The 18428-nt window shown below is 36.0% G+C and overlaps 1 protein-coding gene across 1 annotated transcript in view; it reads left to right on the forward strand.

Annotated features, from left to right (window-relative positions):
* Positions 1-1348: 1348 nt before the first annotated feature.
* The window catches only part of LOC142338188 (uncharacterized), a 101436-nt gene continuing 84356 nt past the window's right edge, over positions 1349-18428 (forward strand). Inside the window, exons 1-5 of the mRNA XM_075387826.1 lie at positions 1349-1489; positions 6090-6271; positions 7152-7321; positions 10761-11153; positions 11462-11663. Of these exons, the coding sequence (XP_075243941.1) occupies positions 1439-1489; positions 6090-6271; positions 7152-7321; positions 10761-11153; positions 11462-11663 (998 nt within the window). The 5' untranslated portion in view covers positions 1349-1438. The remainder of the gene's footprint in view (positions 1490-6089; positions 6272-7151; positions 7322-10760; positions 11154-11461; positions 11664-18428) is intronic.

The following is an 18428-nucleotide window of genomic DNA, read 5'->3' on the forward strand; positions in this document are numbered from 1 at the left end:
AAAACAGAAGTTGTAAAAAAACCAATATTAAAGGAAATATAAGTGCTAAGATCAGTGAAAGTGGGTAAAGAAGATGTTAGAAAGAATGTAAGAGAGGTGCTGCAAGTGCTGAAATTGTGGATCGAGCCAAAAATGCTCCAATTTTGTTTTGAATGTGTGACAAAAATTGAAAAAAGCTTAATGTCTTAAGATATGTAAGAGAAAAGTTGAGGAAGGATATAATAGAGTGAAAATAGTACACAGCAAGTTTTAAATGTTGAAATTTTAAGATAATTACTTAAAAATGTAGAATTTATGTATTTGCTGCGAAAACATTAAAGTTAGCCAAACAATCATTTAGGAATTATGTTAGAGAAGATGGCAAAATATGTAGGATAAGCATTGAAGTTGTGAAAACTGTGCAAAGAAAGCACAGTGTAAATAGAAAAATTTTGTTGATATATTGTAGAAATTTTGCTGAAAAGGGGCACGGTTATGTGAAATGTGCGTTGACAACAGCTGAAAAAAACCGTAATAACAAAACATTAATTGTTGGCTCTATTTTTTTGGGTCCCAAGTTTTTTTGCTCCCTATCATTTCAGCACATAATTTTTATACATAGCAAGTTAGTATGAAAAAGGCAGAATAGGTTCGTATTGTTATATAGCACTTTATTGTTTAAAAACTTAGCAGGGTCGCCTGGAGGCCACTAAGCCGGGGGAGACAGGTTAGATTCCAAATATGTAAGAAATGCTTTGATATTTCAGCACATTAAGCTTAAGCGGTGTTTTATGAAAGGCTTTTGAGCTGAATACTATTTTGGTTCTTTTTCGTTTGAGCCCCCAAGTAGATTATTCACCCCCCCCCCCCCAGATGTAGAGCACGTGCCATTACATAGTATACCCTTGTGTAAAAATATGGCACGTGCTGATAGGGGTGCAAATAATATGCACCCGTTAAGGTGGTGGTGGTGGGGGGTGTAGACGAAAACGATATATCTTTTTCAGCGGCTGTCAGCGTGATTCGTACATAATTTTTTAAGGCAAAGCTCGACATGGGAACGTGCTTAACATCAACAGATGATTTCTAAGACCATAGAAAACATTGGGGAGCGGGGGACGGGGCAGAATAGATCAGGTTAACCAACTTAAGTTAACCAAAGTTGCATTAACCCCCCCCCCCTCCAATCATTATGAAAAATATATGGCACGTGCGTCTGGGGGTTGCAAATAATATGCACCCATAAATGGGGGGTGCAAACGGAAAAGGTCCGATTTTTGTAATCAGTACTAAATAGACCCACATCTTTGCACGTGGTAATTTATGTCTTCATTTTCCATTGAGTAACGTGTTCATTGTTCATTTTTGGAAAGATAACAAATGATGCCATCTATTATTAGATTAATCTGAGCATAAGCAGAAAGTTATTTATCAGATTATAGAGACAGTCGAATGTAAGATGTACAGCTACTCATACAGTAAAGCAACTCAGGATGCAAATGTCCACAAAGTAAGCGCTTACTCTCTTTGTCCTTCCCATTTAGAAAACTCTCACCTCCAACCCCAACCCCCCCCCCCCCACACACACACACACACACACACACACACACACACACACACACACGCACACTTAGTGAGCTTAGTCAGCATTAATGTACAACCACATTTACTATTACCGAAAACAAACCATATACAATAATATGGGGCTACTATTTCGTGAGGGGGGATAGCGTGAAATAATCCATATTAGGGGGCTAACAAATTTTGACAGGTCGCCTGCATAGTTAAATGTGTTGCGAATACTCTATGAGAAATATTTAAACATTTGACTTTCAACTTGTTATAAACCAGAAGTTTCTCAAAAAATAAACAATTTTTGCTTTAACGTGTAAATCTTTATGAGAACAATAAAACACCACCACGATAAATAGAAACTCCAAATAACCACATGAAATTAAAAACATGCAGTATAAAACGTGCGCCTGAATAATAAAAGCTAAAGAATCTTTTTCAACACACCCCCCCCCCCCCGTACATTATGCCCCCCCCCAGTTACAGAGCACGTGCCATTACATAGTAAATGATTTTGTAAAAATATGTCACGTGCGTCTGGGGGTGAAAATAATATGCGCCCACCAATGTGGGGGCACAAACGGAAAAGATACGATTAATTTACCCCAACACATCTTGCAGAAACACCATATGAACTTGCTTGACATTTGAGAATAGAAATTTCACCATTCCTTAGGGTTAGGTTCAAGACTCCGAAACTGCAGTTCACAATTAATTTTTGTCCCAATTGGGACACTACTTATTATATCATTTCTCCTCAAAAGTTTCTGATCACATTATTTTGCCTAGCAAGTCGGCAGATTGTGTTGCCCAAAATACGTGTTCGAGTGCTCGTACCGCAAAATCTGAGACATGTTCAATTTCAACATTTTTGAAAGGGCAAGATTTTTTATAGTACGTTTATGCACTCCGTGATAATGCAAAAATTTCTTGTAACAGTCTTTGTTGAATTGGATTATAGAAACTATTGGAATATTGTCGACCTCTCCAAAAACTTGATTCGCTTAATTCACTAGTAGAGTAGTATACAATTACTTACGGTTTCAAAGTTGAAAGGGAAATAATAACAAAAGAAATGAACTGGAAATTTGAAAACGAAGGTTTAATCCTGAAAGAAATTCAAAAACGAACAAAAGTAGTTTTTCAAAAAGGAATTGTTAAAAATGACAGTAAAAATTTTGGGTCATTCGCATTATAGCCCCCCCCCCCCCCACCTTAGTGGTCAGATAACCTATAGCCCCCCAATCATGGTAATTATACCATAATGGGGGGGGGGCTATTTTTTATGGGGAGGGCTATAATGGGAAAGACCCAAAATTTTCTCCGGCTTCTCATTCCACGATATTTATCCCAATTGAGTTTATCCAATTGATTTCAAAACATTTGACGGTCTAAAAGTCAATTAAAGATTATTCGCGATCTCAGACAAAGTTGACGAAATTGTGTGGGGCTAGAGAGGACTTGCTAACTTTACCTCGTAAAGGCCCATATCAACATAGAAGCCTTTATCTTCTTTCATGTCATAGTTTATTTGACTAATTTATTTGACTTTGGAGAGTTTTAAGCAATTTGTGGATATGTTCTGTTCCCCCCCCCCCCAAGCTTAGTGGGCTTATATTTTTACGTCCCCAGGCGCACGTGCTATTTTCTTACATAGTAACGTGCTATATAGCAACATATAATTTGTAACTGGGGATTGTAAAACATACTGGGGGGTGGGGCGAAACAGAATAGATCCCAATTTGTTACAGATGTTGTTCAATGTTAAAGTACCTTAGTTTTCACCAACTTTATGGAAGTGCAAACATTTTTCTTCAATCTATCCTGTAGGGCACTTGCAGAAATTTTTTTTACAAACATCTCCCAACAGTATTTTAAATCTCAAACATAAAAAGATAATCTACCGAGCAGAACTTCGACCCATGGAACAACTTTTTTAACGTAAAGAAAACTTGAGTAATTATGAGGTTCATGCAAAACAAAACGGGAAATTTTATTGGAAAATTTTATAGCACTATATTTTGTTGGGCACTTGCGGAATTATTTTCTGATAATTTGTCCCAACTGTATTTTGAATCTGAAACAGATAAGCATAAAAAGCTAGAGACTTTCGAAAATGGCTAAAAGTATTTCCAACTGCTCACTTAAAGCTGATCGCATAAATGTCTTTGAGACAATCCCCAATAAATGTGTATCAGCTAATAAACGGTCAGGTTAATTTTATCCTTTCTTTTCTAGCTATAGACTCAAAATTTGTAGCTTAAGCGTTTCTCAGAATCGAACTACATTTTATCTTGACTCTGATTTGTTCCCAAGAAGATATTTTAGAAAGCTTACTGAAAGGTTTTTCTAAGAATTTTAACTAAAAGTTCTTACAAATTTCGTTAAGGCTCTGAACGACCAATCGAACCGATCACTAAAATAATTCTTCCAAACAGAGTAAAATATATTCGGTTTTTTTGTTTCGTTATCGTGTTTTATGTTTGATTTTTTGCCACTGACTTAATTAATTTTGATCTAGTGAAACATAAGTTTTTGTTTTGATATTACTTGCATCTAATCTCTTTTTCTTGCCATAATTAAAATCCGGAAGTTTGATTAAATTTTTTGTATTTAAAAACTGTTCAACTCCTTTTGCGTTGAAACCTTTCATTCGCAGTATTTAGACAAATTAGTTGATTTTCTTTTACAAGATATCTTACAGAATGTTCCTTAGGCAAGGAAATGCAGCTTAGAGTCATAGTAGGTGAACTGTTATTTCTTTATTATCTTCAAACTTTTAAGTACTGATTTATTGAAACAGATATAGAATCTGGGTTAACAAGAAAAAAAATCAACCATTTACCAAGTTTTTTAAAATAAGAAAATCTGAATGACAGCAAGAATAAGGGTCAAAGCAGAAACAACTGTGTCAGTCGACAATATTTTGAGTTCAGGGTAATAAATTTTAAGTTGTTTGCAAGACCCATCCACTCTGAGTGCAGGAATAGGAATGCTTTTTGGAGAAAATTTTATTTTTTAAATTTACCTTTATAGTACCAAGCAGACATTAATAGGGTCTACAGTAACCCTATGTATCCGATGAGCAATTGCCAAGCGTTCTTTTCAATTAGTATAATACTCGTCCGGTTGAGTTGTGGAATAAAGACCGTACACCTTCGCTCCTTTTTACGTATAATGTTGATCAAGTAAACACTCGGTAAACTGGCAATCTGGTATAGCTTCCAAGCGATTAGTCATCTACTAATTTCCATTGGAGTTCTTAAGTTGATGGAAAAATTTAAGATCATATAGCAGCCTCCAAATTTTTTTCACGCTGAACGGAGGTTTTGATCTGACCCTTTATCCTTACTTAGAGTTTTAGGCTTGTGAATTAAGCAACCGTGCAAGGATATTTCCTTTCAACGAGTTATTTTGCAAACATTTGTGGCATTATGTATAAGATAGACTCACATTTTGACTAATCGACTTCTATATAAACTGACAGAACTAGTCGACAAAGCGCAATCGGCGAAGTTCAAGCCATACCAGGTTTATGGAAATCAAAATGTAAAACTAATTTGGAAATCACTATAGTTTGTAGGTCACTGGCAGAATTGTTTTTCTGTAAATTTTTCCCAACTGTATTTTATATCTAAAATATGCAAGCAAAAAAAAGCTTTCTAAAAATAACTTCTAGTATTTCCAACAGCCCACTTGAAGCTGAGCGCATATCTGACGTGAGTCAATCCCCAATATTTGCATATTATTTTATAAACTCCCAGGTTTCTTGAGTTGTTCTTTCCTAGCTGTAGATTCAGATGTTTTTTAACTTAAGCGTTTTTCCGAATCGAACTGAATTTCGTCTTGACACTGATTTGTTCAACAGAATTTTTTACAATTTCTGTGTCGCCATATTGCAAAGTGCAAGGCCATTTTTTATTGTAAAAAGGTACGTTTTTCGGAGAGAAGAAACAGACCAGAGAGAGTTTTGCTAATCAGAGCTACGCCAAACTATGTCATAGTAGTCACAAGTCTGCCGCTTTTAAGTTTTTCAAATCAAAGCTTTTCAACCCTAGTCGGGAAAAAAGTTTATTTTGCAAGATCTTGCAAGATTCTGGCAGAATCTTGCAAGACGATGCATCGTCTTGCAAGAATTTCTTCCAAAATCTTGCAGGATCTTACAAGATAAAGTTTTTTCTTACAAGAATCTTACAAAATTAACTTTTTCTTTATAGTATAACCAACTCGTCTTGACAGGATTGCCTCAGAAATACTTACTTAAATGAGATAATTCACTTGCCGTAGATGCCAACTCTGTCACTGTATACTTATTTGACTTTTGTTTTGGCTCAAACTTTTGTAATTCAGTCTTTTTAACGTGGTTTGTTCATTTGCAAGAATCTTGCAAGATACACTTTTTCTTGCGATATCTTGCAAGATAAACTTTTTCTAGCAAGATCTTACAAGATAAACTTTTTCTTGAAAGATCTTACAAGATAAACTTTTGTTTGCAAGAACCTCGCAAGATCTTGCAAGCTAATGTGTGTTTTTGTTAGATTCGTAGGATGAGTAGAAGCAGTGACAATCTATCTTCGTTGCAACAACAGAAGTCAAGCAGCACCAACAACAATGACACAGCAGCTTCATTTGCAACTGAGGGCATCTCTTCACATTCTCACTCCAAATTCAAATCATCAGCTCTTACTATCCCACACTACTCACAGCTACTAGCCAAAAGGTCAGTCATAATTCGAATAGGTGACTTCTATTTTTAGAGGATGTGTTTTAGAAGAAGTCAAATGATGCAAGTGAAAAGTACTGTTACGGTCAATCTGCTGAACAAAAGTCAAGCAGACAGAGAGAGAAAGAAATAGAGAACTTAGTGGTTAAAGAAATTTTGCGCGAAGCGAGCAAAATATTTTGATCACGTGCAACTTTTTCAAAACTATTTTTTTGTTTTAACTCTAATTTTATTGCATAAGGGGTGCTTGTAACAACCAAAAAAATGTATTCGAGCCTGGGGAGGCTTTTTGATCATCAAATAGAAATATTAGACTTTCAGGCGCAATTTTGAGCTATTTTTGCCATTTTGTCCTGATTGATGCGTTTTTTATAGTTTAGTTTTTTGCCAAACAAATTCCATTTTCTATAGCAACTGGGTAGTTTTTGGTTGAACGTAGTTGTTTTAGTGGTTTAGGTGGTTTCTCGATTTGATAGATATTAATTTTGAGTTGTGTTTGTTCAAAAAAACGGGGAAATTTTAATCAAACTTTTGCCTATTTCGTCTCGTTTTTTAAATTTTTTTGCTTCTTTCCGAAGTATGCATTGGCTAACATTGGCTTTAGTAAATCGGCCTTTTCTGTAGTCACCCTTAGCGCATATTGGCAATGTCATATTAAACGCAATATAAGGATTAACCCATAGGGTTAAGAAATAGCACTCTATGAGTGGAAGTAGTTTCCCAGATTGTAGGGAAGAATTGCTTAAGAAGAAGATAGTTATCACATCAGCGATTGTGCTAAACTTCACATTTCAGGCGCAGGAAGACAACATTTACGTAGAGTGCTAACAATGCTAACAAATTTTTATCCACTTTTTTAAAGAAAATATATCTTTAGATATGGCTCTAAGCTCTGTGGGCAGAAATCATCCACTGACCAGATGGGCACCAGTTCAATTGGAAGCTTTTTCAATGGGGGTAGTGGCACAGGAGGTAGTTTAATGCGGAATTCAAATCACAACACAGAAGAGTGCTCATGTTATGTATGTGCTCGAAGAAGACTATCAGGTTAGCAATACGTGCAATTGGGTTATGTTAATCAGTGGAGAATAACAGTGATCAATTTCAGGCTTTTTCGTCACTAACTCCCACCATATGAGTAACATATTTTTATCGTGAAAAAGGTTTTGAAAAAAAATAATGAGGACGAATTATTGTCAGTCGTTCCGGGTTGGTCCTTCATGGCAACCATGTCCAAGAACCATATATGGTTCCTTACGGATATGTGCCAGAGAGCCAACGTTATAAAGAGCCGACGTAAGAAGCGCCGAAACTGACTTGATTTAAAAAGAGCCGAAAGCAAAAGTTGGCTTTAATTACCCTAAATTGCCAGATGATTACCAAGAAAAGTACTTAAGTGGGTTAATTGGTCTCCTGTTCGGTTGCGATAGTTTCATATCAAGTCCCATAAGCCGCTGAGGCACGGCCATGGCCCGGGATAATTTCAACATAATTATTTATTAAACTGCTTCCAGTTTCTTTTACTGGAAAATATTAAAATTTCGTTTCCCAAATACTCGGTTATGATTGGTTGAAAAATTTGGTTGTCTCATTCCGGAAGCCAATTTAACTGACTGCAAAAATTATCTTAACTCATCGACTGATAATTTTTATAAACGAATTTATAATTTTATAACCACTTTCAATCGGCTCTTTTCACTTCGGCTCTCTTACAAGTCACCGTTCGTTCCGTAAAAGCTATAAGAACTTCCTAATTGATCTTGCTATGGTTGCCTAGATTTTGTTATATGATTACTGTATAGTATCCAAGAATCCGGTAAGTACTTTTTTTGCATTCTTTCATCGTCCTTACACGCTTTATGCAGCAGTTTCAGCTAAGCGCACTATAAAGCATCCATGGCATTTTGGTGTCATAAATGGTTCCTACAGCCAGCATTCATTTTAGGCTTTGAGATAGAATGTATTGTATATCATGATACACCAAAAATTGATTGAAACCCTAATTCTGATCACTTTTATGGAGAAGACGTGTCTTACACTTCGGGACATTAATCTTATTTTTTTCAAAAATATTTGTTTATTTTCTCAGTTTTTTGCTCTAACCTCTGTAAAATTTTGCCCTAACTCAAACCATCCTAAGAAATGCTTCACTTTTTCTCCATTTCTCAGGAACTTTTCCACCTTTCGAGAAGGTACTTTCTCAGAGATTTAGGCAAAATCTATAATTTCTATTTTTCTATTCTACTATTCAATTGTTTCTATTCCACAAATCTATGGATTGACCGAAAAACTGCTTTCCTTGTTTTTAGATTGTTGACCTCGCATTCCATCAATTTTTCTTTAATTCTGAAAATGCGAAAGTTAAAAATTGATATTATGCACCGGTTAGTTTTGTATTAGTTGCTAGTGTGACCAAGTGGCTCTTCATTTTATGACTCCTCTAGATATACTTTGCGGTTAATTTGGTATTTTTTTTTTCAAATTATCTTCGCTAAAATAAAAAAAAGTTTCAATTTTTACTTTTGATGTTGGTTTCCGAGAGGTTTTTAGGCAGGCATTTTTAAAAATACTGCAGAAATCCTGAAGGAGGTAAGGGGTCTTGTCAATTTTTTGCTCCTTGTTCACTACACTATACTGCATAACTGCTAAATTTTTGTCCAATTCGCTTTGGGCATAATATAAGATGTAGTTTCTATTCATCTTTTTGTTTTCCCTCCATTAGCGTAGAACAGACATTATGTTGAAATTTTTTGACCTCTGAAAAATTATATTCATCGTTTCGTTTTCCCTCCATTAGAAAACGCCATTATGTTGCAAATAATTGTTTCGCTTCACGTCGTTTTGTGGTTCATAAAAGAGAAGTAGCTTTTTGAAATAAAGGCAGAGATTTCGTCACAAGTTGCGAAAAAATAATTTTACAATTTTTTGCAGGAATTGTGGTGAATTCAGATGGAAAGAATTATTACTTTTTAGCTGTCAGCTCACTTCACGGCAGTTATCTTGTTTCACTGCCAGCCTAAGAAAACCTTATTGGATTCACCGCTCCGGGGTTGACTAAAAAACGCTTACCAACCGAAGAACCCGATATATGGATTTTTTGAAACCTACAAAACATACAACGACTATAAACATTTTGTAATTTGGCAGTTTCTTAGTTTTCCCATTTTGTATTTAGTTTCCAAAACTACGTTTCTCAGCATCAAAATCCAAGAAGCGGAGGCTCCCTTTTACTATAGTTCACCTACACTAAAACGCCATTGAAAAATGTTTATGAATCGTTCATTATTTTCAAATTTTTGATTAAAAATTGCTTCCTTAAATGAAATGAAAAAAGTGTTCATTAAATGGTCCCAGGTTCTCGATTTCCAACTGTTCTTCTCTTGAAAAAAAACCAGCAAACATGCTGAGTCATCAATAAACTTTTTATAATTTGAAGTTGAAGTTAGTACTGGGAAGAGCAATAACCGATCAATATCGACGCTATTGAATATTATTAAATATTTAATAGCAGCGATAATTATAGGTAGTTTTTACTCGCAAGATTATATCCTGATCAGAAATCTGTTGCTTTATCTTTTTATTATTGAATATTGAAAAAAATGGTTATTTTATTTGTTTTTTCGAACACTAATTGATCAGCAAAAAATAAACAGGCAAAATTTTTTCAATGTATCGTTTTTTCCCGAGTTTGGAATTGCTGACACAGTTTTTGATTGTCGTTTTCTTTCTGTTTTTATATTACAGTTTTTGAGTAAGCCTAATGAGCTCAGCCTTTACTTTCGATTTGACATATTGCTCCGACAATTTTTTAGACAAAAATACGTAGATTTTTTTTGCTATTAGAGAATTCTTATGGCTCGGTTTGTTCTGTTTGCTCGCACTCTATTCTCCGTTATTTGACTATTTTTAACCCCGCCGTACCAACACAAAAATATATGTTAATCTCAAAACTTGGGGAAATTTTTGCCAAAAAAGTTTTACCCAAACTAAAGGCCTTATAAAAAACTTACAAAGCGTAGAACAGACATTATAATGAAAGTTTTTGGCCTCCAACGGATCATATATGAGAAAGACTAATCATAGTACGGACCATATAAGAAAACTTACTCATAATAAAATGGACCACATGGGATCTTCTCACCAAAAAACGTTTCATTTTAAGGTATTCTTGTTTAAAATCGTTTTTTCGCAATACTCAAGAGAAAAATCGCTTCTCATGAAAAAGTCCAATCGAATAAGATTACCACATATGAAAACTTAGTTATCATGACAAGATCATTAAACGAAAATTTCTATGGACTTCCATGGACCATATATGGTTCATTTTATGGTAAGTAAGTTTGGACAAACGATTTTATTCTTACCTTTTCAAAGCGGTTTTAACCGTCAGACCTTGACACGGATTAGATTGATCTACACTATGGTAGCAAAAACTACATCCACCTGAAGTTTTTTTAAAAAAGCATATAAACCAACTGTTTATTAGGAATGGTGAAAAGTGTATTTGGATCTTCTACCAATCTCAACATTGTCTTGCAAAACCAACAACAACACCAGCAAAATGAACAAATCAAGTCTTCATTTAAACACCTTGACTCTATCATCAACAGTAACAATAACAAAAACAACCTATCACTGCGTGGTAGTCGAGGTATCAAAGCTGACAAGTCAGAAAGAATGCCAGGGTTTATTCACATGACCCAGGTGAATTCCGGGGGAGGTAGTGGTGCCACCAGTGCTTTGTGTGAAAAGAGTGAAAATGCGATGAGTTTTGTGGCTAAGGGTACGAAGGATGCGATGGCAACCATCTCTGCGTGTGATAAGTTTGCAGGCAGTTGTCCTCTGCTTGCGTGTGCGGGTCATAAACTCACTCGAATAGGTGAGCTACAATTAGACTTTAGAATTCCACTTTTGGATAACATTCGAAAGTCATGAAGTCATTGAAAAAAATCCTTGTAGAAATAGAGATTTATCGATTGAAGACATTTCCAAGCAAGTATTGTTTTTTTCATAGTATTGGTTCATTGCTTCGCACTTTTTGTGTAGCAGAACGTCAAATATTCAATAATTTTTGTGTCATTATGGTCAACTTTGATGAAATCGTTTTGCAACCAGGCCGAGTCAAACTTAACAAAAACCAAAAAATACAATAATATATAAAATGTGACGTTATGTAATAAATTTCAGATAGTGGTAGGAAGCGTTCCAAGAAATCCAAAGGAAAAGGACACAGAACAAAAACAGGGAATAAAGAAAGACGACGCAAAAGTAAAACATTGACACCCACTTCTCCTTCAACTGTTCGGTCGTCAATACATGACAGGAAAAGTTCACTTCGATCAACTCGTCCACCTTCAAGGTCATCAGTGAACACTTCAATAAGTTCAAGGTCAGAATCATTTTTTATACGCGTACTCGCAAAGTTGCTATATAATGCACTGGTCGAGGTTTTTGGGTAATTTTTTGTAAGAAATGGGGTGAAAGCGGTGAATTTTTGAAAAACGCGTTGATAACGGTGAATGTGGTGACAAAAAATAATTCAACGCATTTCAAGGCATTTCTTACAGAAATTCACCGCGAAATTCACCGCATTTCTTACAGAAATTCACCGCGAAATTCACCGCATTTCTTACATAAGTTCACGGCGTCGATTGTTGCGGTAAATTAATGCAAGAAATGCGGTGAATGCGGTGAACGCCGTGAAAAAAAATAAATCACTGCATTTCAACGCAATTCTTACATAAATTCACTGCGAAATTCACCGAATTTTTTACAAAAGTTCACTGCACTTGTTTTCCAACGTTTACTGAATCTGCTTTAAGTTCACAAGAAATATCATAAACGTCAGTGACAGATGGCGCAGTGCATTCAGAAGTTGTAGACAGGCAGTACGTGAGAGGTTCGCTCCCCTATCCGTTTGTTTTTAGTAAGAATTCCTTCGAAAGCGGTGAAAATATACAATTCACTGAATTCACGGAAAAAAGATGTAGGAAACACGCGGTGAAAATTACCTATTTTTACCGCATTTGTTACGAAAATTCACCACCAAACCTCCAACCGGGTAGATTCTGAATCAAGTAAAGTTAAAACACTTGAACCAGATTCCAAACCGCGGTTTCATCTGGTCATACGACTGAAATAACACACAATTAGTTTACATACAAGTAGTAAATATAGGGAGCACTGGGAAAGGGGGGGTTATCATGCCATGGGGATAATAGGGTATTGATTTGCATGGGGATAATAGGGTATAGATTTGCATGGGGATAATATGGAATGATCCTTAGCCATGGGATAATAGGGTATGCATACGGATAGTCTAAATTTAGTTTTATGGCGTATGGATTACTACATGGGATAATAGCGTATGGATTATTTGCATGGTGACAAAAGTGAATGTATTTACATGTACGGAAACAATATGAGGGAAGAGTGAAGCGCGAGGACAAAACAATTGGGGAGGCATGTAAGGAAAAAACAAATTCATTTTGAAACATTTTGGGGAAGGGAATGACATCAACGATTGCGACGGTAGAAATAAAAAGTATTCACGAAAACTATTTATTTTTGAAAGAAAATTATCCTGATTATGGAAAAAGATTTGTGTACTTTTTAGCCACTTGTTTGCATTTGGATCCCAAAATTGATCTTGTTATTGCTCTTAAACTGCGTCCCTATGGGGGAATAATTGGTATTGATAATTCGTCTCTGGAAAAATATTTCAAATCTTTCAAAATTTTGAGATTGCATGCTATTTTTCATGACGCTGCGGGTTTTGTTTATGAGTTTAGCGAAAAAGGACCGGGTTACTCATACGTTTTACCTTGTCCAGTCACAAACGAGTATGTGACCGGCCTTGCATTTTGTCTTTACGTGAAAACCTTCAAAGGACGACTGTTCAGTATGTTGGAATGCTGAAATCACGAGCGGTTGTTCTCGACTTTGAAGGTTTTCGGAATAAATCTGGCTTCATAGTTAAACTTGCTATTGCTACTGAGAACTTTATCGACATAATTTCTTTTCTACCTCCCAATTCATACAAAACGCTCTCTTCAAGTGATCAAAATTCTTACCATTGGGTTTCTAAGTTTTTGCACGGTCTTCTCTGGGAAACGGGAGAATATCCTTACTGCTATTTGCAACAAATCATAGACAGCATTATTCTTCGATTTCCATTAGCGGTCTTTTACGCCAAGGGCAAAGAGAAAACAAGTACTCTCACGGAACTACTTCAGAAAAACGTAATAAATTTAGAGACATTGTCTTGTCCGAAAGTTGAACATTTGAAGTTATATCGAGAAACTCCTATTTGCAACCTAAATGCACTGAGTTGCCCAAAAAGGCAGAAGAGCAGGCATTGCGCGAGGAAGAAAGCCCTGTTGTTCTATCACTGGTTGATGAATGAATCGACGTCCAGAGAAGACAAATCCATCACTGCTTCAAGTGAGTTTATCTCCAAGTTTGACAGTCAACAGTTGCATAGCGCCCGACAATCAATTGACTGTAACACTAGTCAAGGAGGAAAGGATTGACTCTCGTGGACAAACAATTCTGAGAAAACAGCAGATTGTGTGTGGTGGCGCTGAAATAGAAGCTTTTAAGAAATATCTTTCTCTCGTGGAATACTTTCAATTGCACCATGCCTATACAAGAGAAAATGCGAAGACTGAAACTAACCCTTTTACCTATGCCCAAGCGTGCAGTACCAATTCTGATGTCTCTGGACGATGATAGTCTTCCCAAAGAAATCAAGCAGCGGGTGAATGAAAACGATGTAGAGTCCATTGTTTTCAGAGATAAAGTAGACTCAATAAATGCAAATTATACAATCACTTTCAGAAATGATGACAAAGACTCTGAATATGTATTGTATGAAATATATATCGCTGAATAATTTTGTAGCAAATTTGCAATTCATTTTTCACAAATAAATTTTTAAAATGAGTCAAGCGGAAGATCAGTTGGATTCGGGCGGAGGTATAACTGACTTAGTTTTCGACGCCGAGCACCAAGAAAGACAGTCTTGGAGGTTCTGTAATTCGAGATTACCTCGATCAGAAGTGGTATATTTTACACAAATTTTTATATTAATATTTCTCATAACTGTTTCTCTGATCAAATTAGTCTTTTTCAAACTTGATTGCGAAGAATCAACATTTTGGTTTTCTCTACTCTCGTGCACAGTTGGTTACGCTCTTCCTAATCCCAAGTTATGAACAAAATAATTTCAACTTCTGACAGGTTGTTCATGGCTGTTTGCGGGCCATCGTGTAGCGGAAAAACTGAGCTGATTTTCAAAATGTTACTACATGGCACTTTTTCCCCAGAGTTTCAAAAAATCTTTTATTTTTATCAGCATGATCAGCCAAATTATCAGTCATTAGAGAAAAAACCTTAACATAGAATTCAAACAGTTTTCTGGTTTTGAACTCGTTTCAGAGTTAGAAAACTGTCTGCTTGTTTTTGACGATTCATGTGAAGAAATTTTCAACGACAAAGAGTTTTCTAAATTAGCAACTGCTGGGCGACATAGAAACCTTAGTGTAATATATGTTAAACACAACTTGTTTCAACAGAGCAAATGGTCTAGAACAATTGATTTGAATACAACACACATTATTTTGTTCAAATCACCACGAGACACACAGCAAATTAATTTTATTGGTCGACAACTGAATAACACACAATTTTTGAAAGAAAGTTATGAGCTAGCAATCAGGAAGCAGTTTGGTCATTTGTTAATCGACTTAGACCCAAAAAACATCCGACGTCTTACGTTACTGTTCAAATATTGCTCCTCCAGGTCCATCAATTTTCTATCTTCCATCAGCTAAAGCTGTTATCACCAACTTAACTGATGAGAGAGAAAGAACTATGTATGCTGCGGCAGATGCTAGATACATCGGACTCAAAAGTAGGAGAAATAATCAAGACAGCTCCAAATAAGTTCATTAAATTCCTTTGCGAGTGCTTACTCAATATTGTCAATGGAAACGTACCAGTTAATAAAACCAAATTAGAAGGTTACGAGAAATCATTCAAAACACTATTATCTAATCAAACAAGTTTGAAACTAAAGAGGAAACTTTTAGCCAAAGAAACAGAATTGGTGAGAATTGTTGGATTTTCTTGCTATCGATACTTAACAAAAGAATAATGCATAGGGAAGAATTCATTTTAATTCCAAAACGAATGTTTTTGTCACATCAACCCGTAAAAAATGAAATTTTGGAAAACCCTTATTATGAACAGAAGGCAGCTAAACTATCACTATTTCAAAGAAATCAGTCTGAAAAACCACAAAAAGAAGAAAAGCCTGTTGAAACTATGAGCAGTGATTACGAAAACAAGGAGGCTACTAAGGAAGAAACATCAGAACCAGTCAGCGAAGACAGTGAGATTGAACCAATATTAAAGAAACAAAAAGTTTCTCAGTTTGAGTCTATAATATCTGAACTTGAACCAATGGAGAAAAACAAAATTAAGCGATTTGAAATCTTACTTGAACACATTATGCAATCTGACGTCATTTCTGTTGGAGGAAACGATGTACTTCATATCAATAAAGAACCACTGGGCGCTAAAGTTTCTACTTTTTTGTATAATTTACAGCAAAGCACAAAAAAAATTGATATTAAAAAGTACTCAAAAATTTTGACTGCTCTCGATATATCACCACATTTAGTTGCAAATACTTATGCCAAGCAAATCTTGGAAAATTCGTCAGAAAGTGAACAAGAATTCTACCCAAGCCGAGAAAAACCCCGCAGTAGTGGATCCAAATCAACCCCAACAAGAGATTACGAAGAAACAAGTGACGAAGCGACAGACAAAAAAAAGACCAGTCAAAAGAAATGGTCTTTCTTCTCCTGAAGTAAAACGTTTGGAACAACTTTATTTAAAAGGACCAGCTTCCTATGGAAGTACAAAACGCTTACATAATCAGAGCAAGCTACCATAAGGCAAAGTGCAGCCCTACTTGGAGACAAAACCCTCTTTCACAAAGTACCGTTCAATTCGATTAAAATTTCCCAGGCTTAAAGTTTTTGTAAAAGACATTAATGAAATTTGGTCATTGGATTTGGCGCACGTTGACAAACTAGCAAAGTATAACCGTAACATAAAATATCTCTTGGTAGCAGTTGACTGTCTGTCAAGATATTTGCGTGTAGAACCCTTGAAAACAAAGTATGCGACGGAAACAGCTGAAGCATTCCAAAAGATGATCAAAAATAAGCAGCCTGAAAAAGTGTGGGTTGACGATGGTAAAGAGTTTCTTGGAGCTTTCAAACAATTGTGCAACAAACGTGGAATTTATTTATACAGTACTTTCAGCGAAAAAAAGTCTGCATTTGCAGAGAGGAACATTAGGTCACTAAAAAAGATAATTCATCGGTACCTTGAAGAAAAGTGGACATATTCCTACATTGACCAATTAGACCAATTTGTGAAAACAATCAATTCAAGAGTAAATCGGGTAACCAAACTTGCCCTAAATAAAGTTACCAAAAACGATGTACCACGGTTAGTGTCATTGATCGCGCAAAAAAGCACAACTCAGAAGCCCAAGTTTTACGTTGGGGATTTTGTGAGAATAGTTAAAAAGGACAAAGCTTTCCGGAAATTTTATAAGCAATCATTCACAGACGAAGTCTTTGAAATAACGGGAATACCTACATTAAACCCACCAACATACTCTTTAGTCGACGCTAACAACGAATCAATTCAAGGAAAATTTTATCAACCAGAATTACAACTTGTCAGGCTCCCTCTCGTTGAAAATGTCCAATAACCGGTTTGAAGACGAGTTTACAGTTCACGTGGTTTCATCAGCTTCAATGGAAATATTTGATTCAAACACACTTGCATCATTTCGGAATTTTTTTAATGACGAAATCCAACTTTCAGGTGATTGGCGAGTGGCGCTAAGTGAAATCATATTCCCAACAAAAATAGAAAATATTGTAAACGGAAATCTCACTGTATACAACTTAAAAGATTATGAAGATTCCCAAAAGATGTCTTCTGGAGCCAATGTTATTTCTAGACCTTATAGCGGGCAAAAACTAGCTTTTATGCCAGGAACATTTGATACGGTGGCGCAACTTCTTGCCACAATTAAGCGCACAGTTGGGTTACCCCATTTTTCTTTCAGAGAAATTAAGAGCTCTGGAAAATACGAAGTTTTGCTAGGGAAATATGAGGGAATTACGTTTCCCAGTGAAGAAATCCCTAGCATCATTGGCTTTGAAGGTATTCCTGACGGTAACGGATTTCATATTGGGTACAAAATGAATCCAAATGAAAGCAGGCTTATGAAAAGTGATGATACAAAAGCATATTATGGGGAACTTCCAGCCGACCTTTGTGCTGGAAAGCATCTTATTTTCATCTATACAAACAATTGAATACCAATACGTTGGTGACACTAAGGCTCCTCTTTTGAGAGTCATTGATTCAAAACAACGTCTGAAAAACGGTAGTGTATGTGAGCTTGAACCAACTCATCGGATCGTTTTTACAAATTTAGACTACAAAAAACTTTTGACCAACACAATTCAATCAATTTCAATTGAACTGCGGACGGAAACAGGACAATTAGTTCCGTTTTCGGGAACTGGAAAAGTTATTCTAACACTACAATTCAAAAAGTTTTCCCAATAGAATGGATTCTTACTATGCTAATCAAGCGACGTCTTTGCCTCATTTCTCTGGACATTATCGACAAAGAGGAAGCGGTTTTGGCACTTGAGCTGCAGGAATTGGACGTGTTGCACTGCCCCTAGCACGTCGCTTCATTTTGCCAACTGCTAAACGTATCGGAAAAGAGCTCCTGAAACAAAGTGTACCAGAGATTCTGGATGTAGTGGGCAACAAAAAATCTCCTAAACAAGCAATTAAGAACACAATTTCAAAAACTGTTAAAAAACAGACCGGGGGCTCTCGACGAATTACTTCACGTCGGAGGAAATCAATACGAGGCAAGCCAATGAAAGTAGGCGAGAAACGCAGAAAGACCATTTCAACGCATAGAGCACCAAAAAGAAGTCGGTCGGATTTTTTTGCTAAAGTGAACGATGATCGCTAATTTGTTACCATCAGAAGCAACTCACAGCTCATTGGATTTATTTGAAAAACCCTCACTGCTGGTGAC

This window comes from Convolutriloba macropyga, chromosome 4 (assembly GCF_964194025.1).
Source record: "Convolutriloba macropyga chromosome 4, txConMacr16.3, whole genome shotgun sequence".
NCBI lineage: Eukaryota > Metazoa > Xenacoelomorpha > Acoela > Convolutidae > Convolutriloba > Convolutriloba macropyga.